This window comes from Thermobia domestica, chromosome 13, assembly GCF_964235325.1.
Source record: "Thermobia domestica chromosome 13, izTheDome1.hap1.1, whole genome shotgun sequence".
Taxonomy (NCBI): domain Eukaryota; kingdom Metazoa; phylum Arthropoda; class Insecta; order Zygentoma; family Lepismatidae; genus Thermobia; species Thermobia domestica.
Window position 1 is genome coordinate 104212425 of NC_137466.1, and position 18596 is coordinate 104231020.

At 35.0% G+C, this 18596-nt stretch overlaps 1 protein-coding gene across 1 annotated transcript; it reads right to left on the reverse strand.

Moving 5' to 3' along the window:
• Positions 1-4543: 4543 nt before the first annotated feature.
• On the reverse strand, positions 4544-18444 carry LOC145667704 (uncharacterized). The gene is made up of 3 exons (XM_081735163.1): positions 18324-18444; positions 7121-8160; positions 4544-5515 (listed from the first exon to the last, which is right to left on the reverse strand). The coding sequence occupies exons 1-3, from the start codon at positions 18442-18444 to the stop codon at positions 4544-4546; spliced, it is 2133 nt and encodes a 710-aa protein (XP_081591289.1).
• Between the last annotated feature and the right edge of the window lie 152 nt (positions 18445-18596).

Genomic DNA, 18596 nt, shown 5'->3' on the forward strand with positions numbered 1-18596 from the left:
TAGAGTCTTGTGTCTCTCCCTTAAAAAAATTAAAAAAGACTAATAAGAATAGATATAACATGTTATGGTAACACTGAACCTTGCTACATACTTATTATATATTTAATAATTTCTTTCAGGAAAATAAAAATCAATTTTTATTGGCGATGAATTACTTACTTTTAATGCCACAAAAGTTTATTGGATCAAAAGATCCAATATATTTCAATCAAAAATTTTCTTGTAGACGTTGTATGTGGAGAACTACATATAGTGTAACCAAACCCAAACTATCACTTAACTCAGTATGATGTCCTTATTCCGTAAAAATTACGAAAACTTGATTTAGAAGCCGTTCAGAAATTTTGTGACTCCTGACCCAAAGACTAATTATTGGCCAAGATCGCAATCTTTTGATTATTTTTTTATCATTTTTAAAATGCTTGTTTTATTTTATTCTTCCGAAAACTATACATGTGAATTTAGCCAGATGTATAGGCCTAAACTGAATAATGAACTATTATTAAAAACAACTTTTTTTAAGCTAACAAGCAGTTATATAATACTTCCATGCATCCAAAAGTAGGAAATGGAATTTTAACATCTCAAACTATTATGTCTTTCCACCCAATGGTTGTTTTACTATCTATGATTTTGTTTAATAGAATTTTTGATAGATACACGGTATATCTTCTGATGTAAAATCACGGAACAATAACAGTTCCTTCATTATAAATTAGTTCTGTTAAATTAAATAAAATAATATTGTCCAGTAAAAAATCCATTATTAATCGTATCAGGGTCGAATGTTTATTTATTTATTTTTTTTAAATCAACTTTGTCTTGAAATTGCGTTTATAAGTTGTCAGATCTGGCAACGTTCTTTCCACGTACTAACAAAATTTTCCTCTACACAATAGTTGGCAGCCAACAGCATTGCAGGCAAATATGTGTACATGTACTTATTTAAATATATTTAATCGCATTTTGTTGGTGTTAGAATGTTATACTATGACAACTTGTACCGTGACGTGGTGATACTTTGATCAAAACTTCCAAAGTGAATACTGAGCCACCTAGCGATACTAATACAAAACACATCGTAGTTATTTCTGCGAATGTGGAAGCTGTCGATCAGTTCGCACGTATTGAAGGCGTAACTTTGAGATTAAAATATTGAAGGCGTAACTTTGACCACACCATAGGGCCAACATTGATCGACCGATGGGATGGATGGATGAAGCTACATTCCGTGATTGGTTCAAAACCATCTTTCTTTCTACCACACGCAAAACGTTTACAAGGTCGAAAGGTGCTAATCGGTAACAATTTGTCATCACATTTGGATGTTGAGGTGTTGTCATTGTGCGCTCAAAATACCATTGATTTTATTTGCTTTGTTCCTAACTCCACACATCTTTCCTAGCCGCTGGATTTTGCGTTTTTCAGACCCATGAAGCAAGCAAACTGCCCAGAAAAAGAAAAGACTGGATAATGCACCTGGATGTAGTATATCTACAGCTGTAACTACACTAGAAGGAGACACTGACAGTGATTACCCCATTGGTTTGCCTGGGATAGAAGCGCATTCCTTGTTCGGAGATGCCGCACCCGCAACACTTGGCTCCCAGCAGCCAATAACAGTCACAGGTTTACGAAGTTGGTCAGTATATTGTAGCAAAGTTTGCTTCCCACCAAAGGAAAAACAACCTACAAATATTTGTGACAAATAACAAACACTGAACCCGAAATAATAGTCGCAGGTCTCAAAAGGATTGACGCAAATAAAAAAAGAGTTCAAGCTTGTTTGCTGATGATGTCTGCGTCATCCATCCAGACGATATAGTTGAGATCTTTCGAACTCTTCCACCTGATGTAGACTGCGATGAGAACATATCTTTCCTTAGGATACCCAAGTGATTGAATTTTAAAGATGTTTGTTCACTTTTCTTACGGTTTCTTCTTTTAATTGCCATCTTTTTTGTTATTTACTTTGAGTGAGGAAACAAATCAGTAGATGGAACTGTAAGTTATGTGAACATCTCACCACATATTTTTCACATGTTTCACTGTTTAGTATCATTATATGTTTCTAGCTCTCGAATCGTCCAATGTGCCATATTGCAACTACATTCTCACTATAAACAGTTCAAACATATCTGTAATGTTATTTACTTTCGTTATTTACTACCTCCATCTCCTAAATACGAACCTACGATATACTGACGGACATTTGCTATCCTTTTTTCTTTTTCTTTTCTTTTTTTTTAGTTTTTATGGGGTTTTTCCTTGATATTGCATGATAAAATCAAGAATGATCAAAGTATAGCCACACCAAGTATAACTTTGATCACACATTTCCTTTCTTTTCTTGGCAAGTACAAAACAATTTGACTTTACAATTACATAATACACAGAGAAAAATCCGTTCTCCGGACAGCGGTATATTGTACAAATATACGGTATTCTCTTGCTTACTATAAAAATCAGTATGGAGCATACTTTATCCGTATGCGACATACGCACTGCCCTTAGATGTTATATCATGCAGTTGGAGGATGTCTGACATCTAACAGTTTTCCGTATATCACATACATATACTTATGTTACCTTCGTCAGCTATATATTATATACGTCCATTTGTATGTGAGATCCTGACCGCCTACATTGTTTCATACCGAAAGTACGTATAGATGGAACACTTATACAGAAAGTATTATAAAACATGCGTTTTCAGTTATACGTCTGATGTACGTTAAGTCCAAAAACTAGAGGAATTACGCATGTAACCTATCTTTTTAAGTACGCCACGTACAATTTTTTTCTCGGTGTATGTATAATAGATACAGCAAGACGGATTTGTCATGTTTTTTACTTCCTTTCTACTGTAGAAAGTTGCGAAGATATTGACTTTTACAGACGAAATTTCATTAAAGCATCCCCATGTCACGGTATGAATAACCCCTTATGCTACCTCTGTTTTATCAGAGGAAAAGTGGAAAATGGTAATCACGGGAGGGAAGGGGCTTATTGAGATCACTGAGGTCAGAATCAGAATCAGGAGATATACAGACTAAAAGAAACATCGAAATTGTGGTAGTCACTCTTTTGGTCGGCCGAAGTTTGGAAGTCGATATTTTGTCCGTAAATCGTGTGCATGACAGGCAGATAAAACCCCCTCGAGTGGGATAGAATCATAAATGTAATATAACAGTATGTGACGGTCGGAATTTTCGTATTTTTTCCCAGAGGGGACGAGGATCCTCGTTACCTAACTCTACACATAATTACTTTATTTCAAATCTGTGGATTGAGCAATCCTCAAGTGGACATCTATATTTTAATTGCTGATTTCAATTGCAATTTTCGCTTCTCTCTTCGCTGACGAAACTGAGTGATGTATTACATGGAAAATTGTATGGTACCATTCAAGACCTCTATACCTCCATTTCATGACGCATTAGAGCTGTTCTGACATCAAAAGGTGGTCCAATGTCATGTTAATTTCATAAGTTGCGATTTTTTAGATGTTTCCATTAAATTGATAAGTATCTGTAGTTTTCATATTTTCTCGGTATAGCTGTATAGCTACCTTTTGGTAAAATTTGAATAGTATATTACGCGTATGCAAGCCAAAAGAAAATTTCTAGAACTATATGCAATAGTTGACTTTACATTTAAAAAATGTGAAAATTTTGATTAAAAAAAATCACTAGGCGATGCCCATTACTCCTACCTACCTTATTGAGATACTAAAGTAGGTTTTGCATTTCATTTCTATAGTTCTCTGCTCAACCAAAATCAGAGGAGAATGAATGAACTTTGTTTTCTTTGTTTAATAACTGATGATGTATGAAGGGGTGATATGTTTATGTACTTTATTTACAAATCACACATATCACATCCAAAGCTAATGAACTGTATGATTAAACCCATTTTACTGATTCACCCAGATATCATGAAGGAACGAGAAATAAGACTTGACGAATATTTTAGATGTTACTTGCTTCAATTCTTATTTAAGTGTACATGCGTTAATATGATAAATATAACATGCTTTGTTCATATGTTAATATACTGATATAATACTTAAATATTAGTACAATGAATTACTTATCTTAATTTCTTTTCGCAGTTAATTGTTGCTAGCTTGCTGCTAAACCACATGGTTGCTTGCTAAACTGTCATACTTTGTCTTCGGTCACACATAAACTAAGTAGCACTCTAAAACACTGTTAAGAACATGTAAATCTTGTCTATGAATGAACATGTGTTTCTCTAAAGACTATGAATAAATATGTTTTTCTGAAACTATTAATGAATCTGCTTGCCTAGTTGCACTTCGCAGCACATTGTCGAATGCACAGACACAACTTGAATAGCACACTGAAGGCACTGTTGCCAGCCAATGCAAACACAACTCACTAAAACTCACTAGAAAAATCACTAAAAGAATCACAAAGAATTCACTAAACTATATACAAAAAATGAAACTAATATGAATAAAAATGATGCACATGTGCAAGCTTATCCATCCTCCCTCTCCTTGATTGGACACAATCAATTAATATTCTAGGGGTAAAGGAATTAGCTTAGCAACACTACGCCGAAAAATGCCACTTTTACACTTCACAGTTGCCACTCGCACTAAATTATCACTGCCCGGATGAACTTCTTCAATCACACCTAACTTCCACACTTGAGGAGGAACATTGTCTTCTTTTAACAATACGACCATGCCCGGTTGTAGATTAGGCTGAGCTGACTTCCATTTTCTTCTTTGTTGTAACTGGTTGAGGTAATCCCTTGACCAACGTTTCCCAATATGCTGCTTCTTTTGTTGAATCCGTTGCCATCTTACTAATCTGTTGATAGGTACGTCCAGTAGATCTGGTTCCGGAAGGCTGAGAAGTGTAGCTCCCATCAAAAAATGTCCTGGACTGAGATACATTGGATCTGTAGGATCGTTGGAAATGGCTGTCAATGGTCTTGAATTTAGAATGGCTTCAATTTGAATAAGTAACGTATTCAACTCTTCGTATGTCAGACTTGCTGTTCCTGCTGCACGCCGTAGGTGGTACTTCATGGATTTTATTGAACTTTCCCATGACCCCATGTGAGGAGATCTGGCAGGAATGAATTTCCATTCTAAACCTTCTTGAGCTGAGTGTTCCAGGATGTCCTTTCTGTTAGTCTTGGATTCAAAAAATTGTTGCAATTCTCGATTGGCACCAACAAAGTTTGAACCATTGTCGCTACAGATAGATAAGCATTTTCCTCGCCTAGCAATAAATCTCTTCAATGCTGCGATGAAGGCTTGAGAATTTAAGTCTGAAACTATTTCTATGTGAACTGCTCTAGTGGCTAAACAGATGAACAACGCTGCATAGACTTTCATTTGAATTTTGCTGCGAATCGTGGGCTTGACATAAAAGAATCCTGCGTAGTCCACTCCCACGTGTACAAATGGTCTTGCTTCATTTACTCTCTCCTTGGGTAAGTGTCCCATTAACTGTGATGAACTTGTTGATCTCCACTTGAAACAAACCAAACAATTGTGTACTATTGCCTTGACCATCTTCTTAGCTCTTGGAATCCAATATCTGGTACGCAAAGATGCAATAAGAAGCTGTGGTCCTGCATGAAGCAACCTTTTATGTTCTTCTTTGACTATTAGGTGGGTGAAAGGATGTCCAGCAGGTAAGATGAATTGATGCTTGTTATCGTACTCCAAGTTTGAATGTTCCAATCTTCCTCCTACTCTTAGCATTCCTTCCGTGTCCAGAAATGGAAAAAGATCCTTGATTGGGCTCTTTGTTGAAACTTCCATTTGTTGCTGCAAGTTCAATATTTCTTCATGATAGGTAGTATGTTGTACTATCTTGATACATCTGTGTAACGCTAAACGAAGTTCCGAAGCGTCAAGACTATCGGTTTTTCTTTCTGATTTCTTGGAAAGACAATTATGTTTGAATCGCAAACAATATGCTACTACTCTCAACATTTTGTTTAACGATGAATATCTTTTCACAAAGCTTGTTTCATGAACTGCCACCAAACTTATCATGACTTTCTTCTCTTCTGGAATATTAGCTGGCTCATTTTGTTCTTGACATGGCCATTCTGCTGTGTGAAGAAACTCTGGACCATGCCACCATTCTCGAGACTGAATAAGAGTATTGGGATCCGCTCCTCGACTAACTATGTCTGCCGCATTTTCTTTACTAGGCACGTGGTGCCATTGATTGATTGATGTGATTCTCTGAATTTGAGCCACCCTGTTGGATACAAATGTCTTCCAACGATTGGGAGGTGATTTGATCCATGACAAAACTATCGTCGAGTCTGTCCACAGGTGTATACCACTGACCTCTATATTCAATATGGATAGCGTTTTGTCTATTAGCTTCGAAAGTAACAGTGCTCCACATAATTCCAATCTAGGCAAAGTTTGCTTCTTCAGTGGTGCAACCTTCGACTTTGAACAAAGTAAATTGACTTCAATGTTTCCTTGTTCGTCTGTAGCCCTGATGTACACTACTGCTCCAAAATTTTCTTCACTTGCATCGCAAAAACCATGTAATTGAATTTCCTTAACGTTCTCCGAAGACATTACGTTTCTTGTAATTTGTATCTTCGCCATCGCAGGTAACCAAGACATTAATTGATTCCACTCAACTTGTAGGACTGTGTCTAATGGGTCATTCCAATCCATCCCTTTCTTCCACAACTTCTGCAAGAAATTCTTGTATTTGATGACAATTGGAGCGATTAGACCTAATGGATCGAAGATAGATGACACTATGCTGACGACTTGTCTTTTTGTCATTGCAACATTACTTTCTACTGCAGTTCCGTGTTTACAAATTTTGTTCGAAGTTATAAGTTTGTCTGTTAATGGAATCCATGCTATTCCTAAAGTCTTAACACCGTCTTGCTGACCAAGTATGATTGGCTGTTGTTTTTCTCTGAAGTCTTCAGGAACTCCTTGAAGTACTTCTTCTTTGTTAGAACTCCATTTACAAAGCTTGAAACCTGCTCTGCTTAAAATATTAATAAGATCCTTCTGTAGTTCTAAGGCCTTTGACACGTTTGATACTGATTTTAACACATCATCAATGTAGAAATTGTGTTTTATTACTTCTGCTGCTTCTGGAAATTCCTTGGAATTTTCCTCCGCTATTTGCTTCAGACATCTTGTTGCCAAGAAGGATGCTGACGAAGTCCCGTACGTCACTGTTTGTAACTCATACGACTGGATCGGTTCTTCTACTGAATTTCTCCAAAGGATGCGTTGTAAACACTTGTCCTCATCATGAATTAATATTTGGCGGTACATTTTCTCTAAGTCTGCTGTAAATGCAACTGGATACAACCGAAACCTTAAAATAATGGAGTACAGGTCATTTTGAACAATTGGCCCAACTTGAAGAATGTCATTCAATGATTTGCCATTAGACGTTTTTGCACTTGCATCAAAAACCACTCTTAATTTAGTTGTTGTACTGTCCATCTTGAATACAGGATGATGTGGAAGATAACAACTGCTGTTGCTGTTCACGTCTTCTTCTGTAACTTTTCGCATGTGACCCAAACTTAAATACTCATCCATGAAGGCGGCATATTGTTTATGAAACTCAGGATTTTGTAGCAATCTTCTTTCAAGCTGCTTAAATCTTTGTAGTGCCATGTTGTAAGACTCTCCTAAAACAGCATTCTCTTCCTTCTTTGGTAATTTGACAATAAATCTTCCGTCTCTATTTCTGGTTGTATTTTGTAAAAAATGCTTCTCACAATTTTCTTCTTCCGGCGTGTAAATCTTAGTCTGAAGATCTTCGAGTTCCCAGAATTTTCTCAATTGTGTATCCAAGTCTGTCTCCATCTGAGCAAAACATGAAATTACCGACTGGTTGGCTTCTTCGGATATTGAAGGCATATTTCCGACGACAACGTATCCTAGCTTCGTTTCCTGCAAAACTGGATAATTTCCTTTTCTAGTCTTCTGGCCTGGCTCGAGGAGACTGTAGAATAACCCCGCACCTATAAGCATGTCTACTGACGACGAGCGATTAAAATTTGGATCGGCTAAGCAGATATCTTTTGGAAAGTTCCAATTACTGTAATCAATATCCTTAGAAGGTATGCGACCTGTAATGTTTGGCAATACTAAACAATTGACCACTGCATTAAAATCACATGTTCTTGAATAAATATGAACTTTAACACTGTACTGAGCTTCGGAGGTTACAGAATTGATACCTCTAATGGGAACACGATTTTTCGTTTTCTTGAGACCTAATCTATGAACTAAAGCTTCGCTTACAAAATTTGATTGAGACGCTGCATCTAATAACACTCTGCATTGTTGAAAACGACCTTTAGTGTCTGTTACGTTAACTAACGCTGTTGCTAATAAGACTTGCTGACCATAATTAATCTTAAATGAGCAATAAGAGTCCTGTGGTTGAACTTGAACCTGATTCTGTTCCTTAACTTTAGGTACGTTAGTAGTATTGTTATTTGTTTTGCTTGAACTGTCTTTGTTAGTAGCCTCCTGAGTAGTATCTTCATGCAACAGTGTATTATGCTTAACATTACATTTCTTACAAGTACTTGATTTGCATGCCCTTACTTGATGTTTATTACCTAAGCAATTAAAACATAGTTTATTTTGCTTCACGAGCTCCTTTCTTTGATTAATGTTAGCACTCAGAAATTCTGGGCAACGAAAAACAGCATGCGTTTCTTTGCTACGACAAATATTACATGCATTTGGAAGCACAGTAACAAACGAACTCACTTGACTGTTATTCTTTCTTTTTGCTTTGGACTCTACACTTTTGTTGTCATAAGTACTTTCAGATTGAGTAGGACGAATGTTTTCTAACATTTGACAACGACCTTCTAAAAATGAAAATAATTCCGATAACGATGGAAAGGAGTCACTACTTTGCTCAGCTTCCCATTCCCTTTTGCTTGTCGAATCAAGTTTTTCTACTAAATGTTGTGTTAGGAGTACGTCATGCAAAGGTTTGTCCAAATTCAATGCTTCAAGGGCTTGAAAATTACTACGTGCAGTATTTACAAATTGTCTAATGTCTTTAGCATTTTCTTTCGTTACTGGCTTGATATTGAGCAACCCTCGTACATATGTCGAAGCTATCAACCGTTTGTTTTCGTAGCGTTCAACAAGAAGCTTCCATGCGATTTCGTAATTAACTTCTACTGTAGGCAGATTTGCTATTAATGTAAACGCTTCTCCCTTGAGCGATGTGCGCAAATATTGAAACTTACAAACTGTACTTAATGATTCGTTATTGTGAATAAGGGAAATGAAAATGTCCTTAAAGGGCGACCACTCCTCGTATTTCCCGCAAAATATGGGCAAAGAAATTTTAGGCAACTGTACTGAATTGCTAGAATTTGTAGCTTTGTTATTTGCTGCCCCTGAATCCGTTTTTTGTTCAAAACTATCAATAAATTCTTGTAACTTAACCTTTGAATCATAATACAGTTCCTCGAATGTAATTCTGTGCGTTTCTTGTTCACCCGTCTCATCCAAGAGCTCTATTTCTGACTGTATCTTATCAAACTTAATAAAAACCCCTTCAAGTGCAACTAGCCTTGTTCTTGCTTCTTGTATGGTAGGTTTATTTTCATTCTGTAGTTTTTGAAGAAATGTCTGTATTCTTGTTGCCTGACCTTTGACCGAAGCACGTTTCTTAATTAATTGACCCAACTGCACTTCTGCCATTGTTTCAGTCCTTCTTTTTTTAACTACACAAACCGCTGACAATATATTTTACTTTTCACTTCTGAGTGACCTACAAACGTGTAACCTTGAATTCAGCTGGGTTGAATGCACACTCCACTATACTGATATGAACAGCTCTGTCCTGCCTATGACAGCCAGCACCCACACAAACACACACGAGAACAAAGAATGCAGTCACGTTTCTCGTTCTGATATCCGTGGACGGAGGACCAAAAAAATGATGATGTATGAAGGGGTGATATGTTTATGTATTTTATTTACAAATCACACATATCACATCCAAAGGTAATGAACTGTATGATTAAACCCATATTACTGATTCACCCAGATATCATGAAGGAACGAGAAATAAGACTTGACGAATGTTTTAGATGTTACTTGCTTCAATTCTTGTTCAAGTGTACATGCGTTAATATGATAAATATAACATGCTTTGTTCATATGTTAATATACTGATATAATACTTAAATATTAGTACAATGAATTACTTATCTTAACTTTTTTCTGCAGTTAATTGTTGCTTGCTGCTAGCTAAACCACATGTTGCTTGCTAATCATTATACTTTGTCTTCGGTCACACATAAACTGAGTAGCACTCTAAAACACTGTTAAGAACATGTAAATCTTGTCTATTAATGAACATGTGTTTCTCTAAAGACTATGAATAAATATGTTTTTCTAAAACTATGAATGAATATGTTTGCCTAGTTGCACTTCACAACACATTGTCGAATGCAGACACAACTTGAATAGCACTGAAGGCACTGTTGCCAGCCAATGCAAACACAACTCACTAAAACTCACTAGAAAAATCACTAAAAGAATCACAAAGAATTCACTAAACTATATACAAAAAATGAAACTAATATGAATAAAAATGATGCACATGTGCAAGCTTATCCAATAACATAAATCGGTATTTTCTGCAGTTTATTTGAATAAGTGTTTTCTTAATCGTAGTTGAAAGGCTTTTAACCAGTGAACAAGTTCCTTTGTAAATTATATATTTATTACTTTCTTTTAGAAAACAGATTTTAGCAGTATTTCCCTTCTTCATACATTTTGATGTCATCGAAATTTTGTTTTGGTTGGTTTGTTGTAAACAGGTAAATAAAACTCACATTTTAATCTTTAGTTTTGAACATTTATTACATTTTTACATAAAAAGAAATTTTTCATTTATTCCTGAACCAGCAGGTTTACAAACACTTTTAGAAAAAAATATTACCATTATTGTCTACAGATTTTGTTTTTTTTAAAAAAAGAAAATGTTAATACATTTGCTTCAAATGCTATCATACTAATGTAACACAGTGTATTATCACACAAATTTCGATAGTATTTTTCTCATACCTACACAAAGATAGATATGTACATACACACATGTAGTAGTAAGTACGGAAGATAGTTTTATCCTTATAGTCGTGAAATGCATCCGTCTGCCCTAGTCTGCAAAACCCTTTTCCACCAACTATCATGTTCAATATGATGCCATAGCATTGAATAATTGTAAGACATTCAAGTTTCTGCTGAAAGAGTCTCCTATTCAACATAGCCTGACCCACTGTAGTTACTCCTCCATACCCAACTTCCAGAGTCTCTCATGTGTTGTGGCTCGACTTTCATGGTGATCCGTTTTAATAGCCGAAAGGCATAAAGTACTGCATCTGGCGACTTTGCTGGTCTTGTCTTGGTAGATGTAGACTTTGACGGTCTCATAGCCATGCAAAGGAGGGTCATATTGGCGGAACGTGGGATCTAAGATGTGCTGTATATGTTGAACAGCATTCACCTTCATATTAGATGCCACTTTATATTAAATGTGTATTAGAATATTCCTCTTGGTACAAAAACCTGGAAGGAAGTACCATAAACCCATTATTTCCAACCGGCGTGTCGCGAAATTTTACAATTTAATGGTCAGGGTAAATATTTAGACAGACTATACCAGTCAACGGCAGTAAAACGCTCCTAGCACTACGTAGAGTCACTAGTTTATAGAAACTTCTACTCTTCTAGTCTAGAAGTTTCTGAAACTTCTAGAAACTATTGTCAGTGGCGTACGCAAGAGGAATTTCGATGTATTAACATCCTTGATCAAGATATTATGGAAAAATAAACAATTACTATATGAAGATAGATATGCAAAAAATATGTGTTCTGAGTAGATATGAGATTGAGAACTTGAACCCCCATGATGAAACTACGAATGCCACTCACAATTATATATATATGAAACAGTAATTTCAAATTACAGTTTCAAATGCATTTAAGTGGAGCGTTTATTCTATACTTGTACCAGTCTGTGTTTAAATGGTACCTTTCAAAAGTAGATTATGCCATTCAGGTAACCATTGTAATTAGTATTTTCAATTGCGGTTATGAAAATATAATGCGTTTAATATATATATTTAGGCCAATAATAACTAAATTACCATACTCTACATGAAGCTGCACATTAGAATTATTATGAAAGAGTATATTTAGAATTTAAAATGGACAGGGGGCAAATTAATGACATAATGATAAATTCATAAATAATATTCACGGGGCTGCAATCTCAACAACAGAAAATAAGAGTTCGAAAAGAATGAAGACAAACACATTTGTATTTTGTTAAATTTTAAAGAAATCAAACAATATTAGGTACTCGTTTTGTGAGATTATTAACAGGAATAGGACAAAGTGCAGATTAAATATTATTTTTGGAGCAATAACTGATCGATTGTTACAAAATTTTCATTAAATCTAGTGTAAGCATTTAATCATTTATTGATATTCGAATATATGCAGCAAATATCGCGACTATTTTGTTTAAATCGTATGTGTGTCGACATCTGTTGGTTGCTCTAAAATGTAATGCCAAGGTTGAAGCGTCATAAAATTATTACAGCGTAGGTAAAGATTTGTTTGTATGCATATGAAACAGAATGAAATTGTTTTGGGCTAATATCTACGATAAAAATATGTAAATCGTCTAAATTAATCGTTACGTAATTTAATACCTTCTTGAAAATAGAAAACATTGAAAAATCTCGAGTGAACCATGGGACTATTTTGACATGAAAATAGTCATCGTGTGTTGCTCACAAAATCGCGGGTGTTTTCAATGTACTGTGATGAAGTTTTGATCATAAGGAGGCGTGTCCTTCATTTATACTCCGCTTAGAAATTTATGGAAAATCGGAGCTTTCCTTGCCTTTACAGGAAATAAAAGGTGATAACTAGACTATTAAGTGTAACTAAAACGTGATAATACTGACTAGTTCCAGTGTTGTATAATTTTTATAGTGAAATCAGAAACGAAATATGGCTCGCAGCTAAACTTACAATACACTGCCATGGGCAGCTTAGCCATTGGTTTGGGCATTACGTAGATTTACTCCCTAATATTATGTGCAATTAAATTCAGCGTTATTAACCACGATGTAGGCTCTAAATTTCAGTAATTTGAGAATTTTATGTCTCCCTGTCTCCCCTCACAAGCTTCGGCTGCTAATTCAAAATTGAAATTTGAAGATTCAAGTAAGCATTGGGCAACAAACAAAATATTAAATATCATGGTATAGCTTGACCTAGTTTCCGCACAGTTTCCGAATTATTCTTCTAGTACATTGGCATGCCAAAACTTAGTAGGTTAGTTTAAATTTCTGCAATTGATTGTGCATGTATATCTGAGTGAGTGAATGTGTGCATGTTGGTGATTGGTGCATATAGGGAGTTTCTGGTTTCTTGTGTTTTAATAGTAATTTCGTATGTTATCATGTTCATAAATGTATTTCATCGTCATGTACATCATCATAACGTTTGTTCGATTTGAATGTAAGTGTAGCCTGATATATGTTCCCTTCAGGAACTGATACTAGCTGGCTAAGAATTAATGCACGTGTCATAAGTTAAATAATATATTAGATTGTTTATACCTAAAGGTATACAAGAATGAGCATATTGCAAACAGGTGTATTCCAGTATATATCTGTAGCTCACGGAGAGACCCTAGGGAGTCCACGAGCTATTTACAATTAAAAAAAAAGAAATGAAAAATAATTAGTTATTTCTTATATGTAGTTGTAATTGAAACTCCTCATAGGCACCAATTACTATTTGTCTTAGGTTAAATGTTTATAACTTGCATGGATATGTATGTGTTAGTTGCATGTATATGTAATCTCGTAATTTAAATATAGATCAAAGTACTAACTGCAGATTGTGAAACTGTGCTTGATATTTATTACGAATGCTACTGAAAATGTATATACAAAAGTTGTACCTAAAGAAAAAGTCCAAGGAAATTTTGAGAAAACATTGGAAAACTATGTTCAGTTTTGTTGCGTGGACATATGACGTCCTATGTAAGCACATGTTAAATGATATCACGACAATCTACGACCATTAAAATAATCCTACTCTGAACCCGGTATTATTATTATTGTTGTTGTGTACTATAAGCTATACGAATTTAAATCATAATATTAAAATACAATAAATTTTATATTTAGGTCTTACGATGCTACAATGAATGGGTATAGATTAAATTAGTATAAATGGATTGAAGTCTCCATGGGATGGGGGAATGCTGTCCTTGGCAAGAACCTGGAAACACTTATTCCCGTATTGTGTTCCTATAAAAGAATCAAGTGAAAATTCAGTTTGCGTGACACTTCTTTATAGTTTATCACGTTGAGTTATTAAGTGATTCAGTGTTGTTGCCGTGTTCGTTAGCTACTTATTTCCTTTCTTCCCCAGTCTTATGGACTACTACGCTTCTTCATTGTGGGACAAATATGCATATGTGACTTACACGTAGAGAATCAGCATAAACGGAAAGCTGATACATGGTTGGCGCCCATGCGTATTTTCTCAGCCATGAGTAGATTTCGGCTATACAACTACTCATTCGAAACTAAATTATTCCGAAAATTTAAATTATTGGATATCGGTATCACCATTTTGTGGCAATAATAATTCATCTCGATAACTAGTAAATACATCTTGGGCCCACATTGAAAAAGGGTAGTGGTCCAGGGAAGAATATTCATTCATACTCGTCGAAGGAACTTTTACTTATATTTGAGGGCCATAGCAACAACCATCGATAATGAAACGTAAAAACAGGATAGATTCTAAATCATAATTTTTTTCCATAGTCATATGAAATGTAGTCTATCATTTGGGAGATATATTCGCTCTCCACCTGAGTATTTCTTTTGTAAGTGACACAATGATTTGTAAATGCTTAGTCAACGGTTACATATATTAAATAAAAGAAACAAACAAGTGCATCTTGATGTCGTAATAGTACAGTTAAGTGTTTCGTCAGTCAAAAAAGGTTGGGAACTATCGCCACTGCCTTTGGGGAAACTTTCCTGGCATATGTGTGTTTCGTTCCATGGATAAGACGGTAGTAAATCGCAAGTACATGGTTTAACGTGATCAAATAGATCCATGCCTCATATAGGATGATGACATAACAATTTATCACTCATTAGGCAGCACTGATATAGATGTTAATACGTGATTTTGTCCATTAAACTGGAATATCACGAAACGTCGAGTCACTATACTTGAGGACTTCTAGAAAGTATGTAAGGACTAAATTGGATCACGCTGTGATGAATAGAATCCTTCTTCAATGGAAACTCCAATGTCGTGCAATCACCGGTGCCACCATATTTAAAATAATCAGTGGTGGAAAAGGGATTTTACAGAATAGATAAGGGGGGTGAAATTCACTACTATAAGGATAGAACTACTTTCTGTATGTGAATAGACATTATAATAGCATCAATTATTCTGGATTTTTAATAAAAATCGTAGAAACAAATGTCCATTTTTCACAAATTTCTCACAAAGCATTAAGTATCTCGTCGATGTTTAAACTAAAGATAATTACCGAATCTGGAGTTCTAATAATGATTTCTGCTTCAGTTCGAAAGAAATATCTTCGGTAACTTCTTGCATTCTTGGAATGAAAAGGAAAAAGGGGTTACTTCGAAAGAGTTGTACTAGAAATAAACTGACAGATGAGCACTTAACTTCACTTATGAAATCAGTGCATCTCAGTTCGAACCAGATTATGAGAAACTTCAATCGCTAATAGGGTTACTATTTTAAGAGTTTTGTAAAATCTGTCATTATTCTTTTTGATCAATTAAATTGGTATACCTAAAGTGTTCCCTTCTTGTTTTGGTCTCCTTCTAAGAAAGATGTTTACACATCACTGTTCTGAACTATCCATTCCTTCAATTAATCACTTGTCTTACTAGCCCGAGTAAATTCGGATTTCAAAAACATTCACAATATTATTCTCCCGAGTTAACTCGGAAAGTTTTGAAAAAAATACGTCATTTTTGTACTTGCCCGTATAGTCTCGGACTGATTAATTTCACGTTGCATTTGGTAAATGGAGTTCGTACACACACTGTTTTCGTCGATAGTTGTCTCTATAGAACAACTTTTAATTTATATATAGAGCAACAAATCAAACAAAGATCTACAGTTGTTGTGGACTACAATGACAGTATGGATGGGGTCGATTGCGTTGACCAACATCTTGCACAATATGCAACGACCAGGAAGCGCGCCAAAAAATACTACAAGACAATCTTCTTTCAACTGCTTGACCTAGCCGTATGGAACTCATACATACTGTTCAAAAAATGCAGTGGCACCTAAACACATCTGGAATACCGGCTTCAACTTTTAAATTACGTAATAAAGCTGTATCATATACGATCAATGTCACCGAAATTTGGACGACTAAGTACACATCCAACTCCACTACAACTTTCACATCGTCATTTCCTAGAGTTTTTGCCACCAAAAGAGAAGAAGCCAAATCTTAATGTGTTCCAGAGTTCGTGACGCCCGTGGCAAGAAATAAGAAAGGAATCCCGTTACTATTGTCCTGACTGCAATGTGGCTTTATGTGTTGCACCATTTCCACGTGTACCATACAGCACTTAATATTTAAAATGTAGAAATATGTGTAGCAGTGGCATATGGTGGATGATAAAGTATTTGGTCCGAGTTAACTCGGTCTAATAACTAAATACTCGACCTGTGCAAGTAACATTTGGTTATTTTTACATCTTCTATCTGAAATTACTTCACATATAATACAATTGTTGGCTAACCTAATAAGCTTTATAATCGTAACAAAATAACACAATTTTGATGCATATAATCTTGCTCCGAGTAAACTCTGGCTAATAAAAGACACTTTTTTAAAAAACTTATATATCTTGGTTATGTTAGATTGTGGAGCCAAAATTGACTCATTGTAAGCTATGCCATGTAACGTAATTTTGAAATAAACAATAAAAAATGTGTATTTTTGGACACTATTTGAAAAAAAAAAGTCGTAAGACAAGTGGTTAATGTAAAGCTGCAAATGTTGAGGTTTAAATATACATTTGGTTCTTATCCGAATGAAGTGTTTTTGAAACAAAACCTAATTTTTAAAATTAAATATTTTTCTTTTTCTCGACTCACTGATAGTAAATTGTGTCAATTATATCTTCTACAAAATCTGATAAATAATATTTCGTTTGCTGTCAATTAACAGTAGCAACACCATACAACGCTTTCAACAATAATATTGATATTTTCAAGCAATTAATATATAGGTGTGTAGGTGGAGTGCAAGTGCTACCATTTGTAGTGCCTTTGGAGCAAGGCAAGAATTTTCTGACTCAATGAGAATATGACGACAACAGACATCGCATGTTTATTTGATTCTACAGCAAATAAGATTCTAAACTTCTGTGTATCTAAATCTATTGAAAATTGATCTTATACAAATTATTTTCTAACTCAGAATAATGTTTATTCCTACATACAAAATGTTTATTCCTAAAAAAAGAGAAGGTGAAACAATGTCAACACTGTATGAATTAGAAATACATAGAATAAACACACTTCATACATTGAGCACTGCCTCATTAAATTTCAGTATCTTTTCCTAAGGATGGAACTGTATTCTAATATATTTTTATATTGATACATAGATTTTAATACTTTCCTGAAAGCCAATGTATTGTTCGACTGTACGAATGCAATATAAATTTCGTACTGCACAAGAGAATTATCATAAGAAAGTGAAATTTAATTATTCTGTATCTAATTCAGTTTTCTCTCATTGACGTATACAAGATATGACTTTAGAGGATTAGGAAAATATTACAGTAATAGTTTTACTGTTTACGAATGATCTAAATCTAATGTTATTGATGTTTTTAGTCTATATGGTGTGTAGAATATAATGTGCATATTTTGATATCCAAGTAGGATTAATTTTCTTTAATACACGCTTGTTTCTCTCTATCGAACATTGGTACAGTTTCAACACCTCTGTCAAGACAAACCACGTAGACAGTTTCCTGTTTGTCATTTAAATCTTAACAGTCTTTACATTGATAAATCATTTAGAACAAATGAAACTAATCAATACGAAGTACAATTATTGAATTAATTCCAAATTATTTCGTTTTCAAGTGCAATTCTGTAGCAAAATAATAATTATTTTTATATGTACTTTCCCATTATTGGAAAATCACTAGCTGCATACTCCACAATCTTCCGCTAACCTCTTCATCTTCAGAAGAGGTACAATTTTTCTGTTCTGATACCGTGTAGCCTTCTTCGCCTCCTCCCTCTCTTTGCACCATACCCACTAGCACATTCCTCATTATAGAGTTCCTTGTCAGTCAATGTTCCAACCAGTTTTAAAATCGTTCCTTTTCCCCTCCATCATTTCTAACATCGCCGCATTCGTCTTTCGCTCGACCCAGCTAATTCTTTCCATTTTTCTTCAGGGCCGCGGTGGCTCATTAGTAGAGCG

Bases quoted from the DNA above. Each gene is read 5' to 3' on its own strand.
- LOC145667704 (XM_081735163.1), bottom strand. From the start codon at position 18,444: ATGAGGAATGTGCTAGTGGGTATGGTGCAAAGAGAGGGAGGAGGCGAA. The intron at 8,161-18,323 runs GTATGCAGCTAG...ATTTTAATGCAG, and splicing joins GGTTAGCGGAAGATTGTGGA to TGGTCAATTGTTTAGTATTG. The intron at 5,516-7,120 runs GTAATAAAACAC...GTTTGTTTCAAG, and splicing joins AATTTCCAGAAGCAGCAGAA to TGGAGATCAACAAGTTCATC.